The sequence below is a fragment of the Fonticula alba genome, assembly GCF_000388065.1.
Source record: "Fonticula alba strain ATCC 38817 unplaced genomic scaffold supercont2.8, whole genome shotgun sequence".
NCBI classification, from domain to species: Eukaryota; order Rotosphaerida; family Fonticulaceae; genus Fonticula; species Fonticula alba.
Genome location: NW_009242978.1, coordinates 1,499,775 through 1,500,909, shown reverse-complemented (window position 1 = coordinate 1,500,909; position 1,135 = coordinate 1,499,775). Strand labels below are relative to the sequence as shown.

The window sequence follows — 1,135 nt, the reverse complement described above, 5'->3', positions numbered from 1 at the left end:
GGGGGAGGGAATGGCATCACCCAGGAGGGACACATACCGCTCGCGCACGGCCAGACAAGAGAGCGACTTCTTTGCGGCCCCGCTGCCGAGGAACTTGGAGATATTGGCCCGGAGGAGGAACACCAGAAACACCAGGACCGCAATCGGCAGGACGACCCAGTTCCGGATCTCCGGGTCCAGGGCCAGGCGCCCGGCGTCGCCGGGAGCCGTATGCGACAGAACCAGCCCTGGCAGACCGGCGCCAGAGGAGCCGTCCAGGAGGCCGCTCAGCTGCGCGTGGAAGGACATGGGCGGCGTGCTGCGGCTGTCCACACACACACACAGGCAGACGGGACCGAGGGCCGAAGAGGCGGGAGGGGTGGGGGAAGAAAGCAGCGGGAAGCGGAGGAAGGCAGCAGCAGGGAGGGGGACAAGGGGCGACGTGTGTTGGGGGGGGGGGGGGGGGGGGGGGAGGGGGGGGGGGGGGGGGGGGGGGGGGGGGGGGGGCAGCAACCCTGGGGGGGGGGGGGGCAGCGGGCCGGGGCCCGAAATGAACAGGAAGGAAAGACACCCCGCCCTGGCCCCCCCCCCCCCCCCCGGCTCTCCCGAACCCGGCACCCGGCACCCGGCACCCGGCACCCATCAAGGCGGACAAGGCGATCGGGTGTGCCGTCGGCGCACGATCGCAGATGCCAACGAAGGGGGTGTCTATTTTGCTACTGCGCCGCCGCGCCCGGGGGCTTGCCCACCGGGAGGGGCCCCTCCAGGGCCGGCCCGAGGGCGCTGATCCCGCACACCACGACGCACATGGCGCTGGCGATGATGAAGTGGCTGATGCCGAGGCCGATCTCCAGCCAGGACCCCTCGTCGCGCACGAGGAAGAAGAAGTTCAGCGTCAGGCCGCCGCTCAGGACCAGGGCCGCCACGGCCAGCGAGCTAGGCGGGAGCCGGCACTTGCGCGAGATGGCCGCCAGGCCCAGGGCCAGGACCGAGTAGGGCAGCAGCAGCTTCAGCAGCAGCAGCGCCGTCATGGCGAAGGGCCGGAAGGTGGCCATCAGCCGGAAGACCGAGGACAGTCGGAAGGAGGCCAATGAGGCCACGTTCCCGGTGCCAAAGAACCCCAGATGGATGAGAATCAGCTGCACGGGGGGGGGGG

The 1,135-nt window shown here is 71.1% G+C and overlaps 2 protein-coding genes across 2 annotated transcripts in view; both read right to left on the bottom strand.

Moving 5' to 3' along the window:
* Window positions 1–471, bottom strand: part of H696_04982 (hypothetical protein) — a 2,189-nt gene extending 1,718 nt beyond the window's left edge. Inside the window, exon 1 of the mRNA XM_009498851.1 lies at window positions 38–471. Coding sequence (XP_009497126.1) covers window positions 38–288 — 251 coding nt within the window. The 5' untranslated portion in view covers window positions 289–471. The remainder of the gene's footprint in view (window positions 1–37) is intronic.
* Window positions 472–695: 224 nt separating this feature from the next.
* The window catches only part of H696_04981 (hypothetical protein), a gene marked incomplete at both ends in the record, with an annotated part of 5,167 nt that continues 4,727 nt past the window's right edge, over window positions 696–1,135 (bottom strand). The window contains one exon of the mRNA XM_009498850.1: window positions 696–1,118. Within this exon, the coding sequence (XP_009497125.1) occupies window positions 696–1,118 (423 nt within the window). The remainder of the gene's footprint in view (window positions 1,119–1,135) is intronic.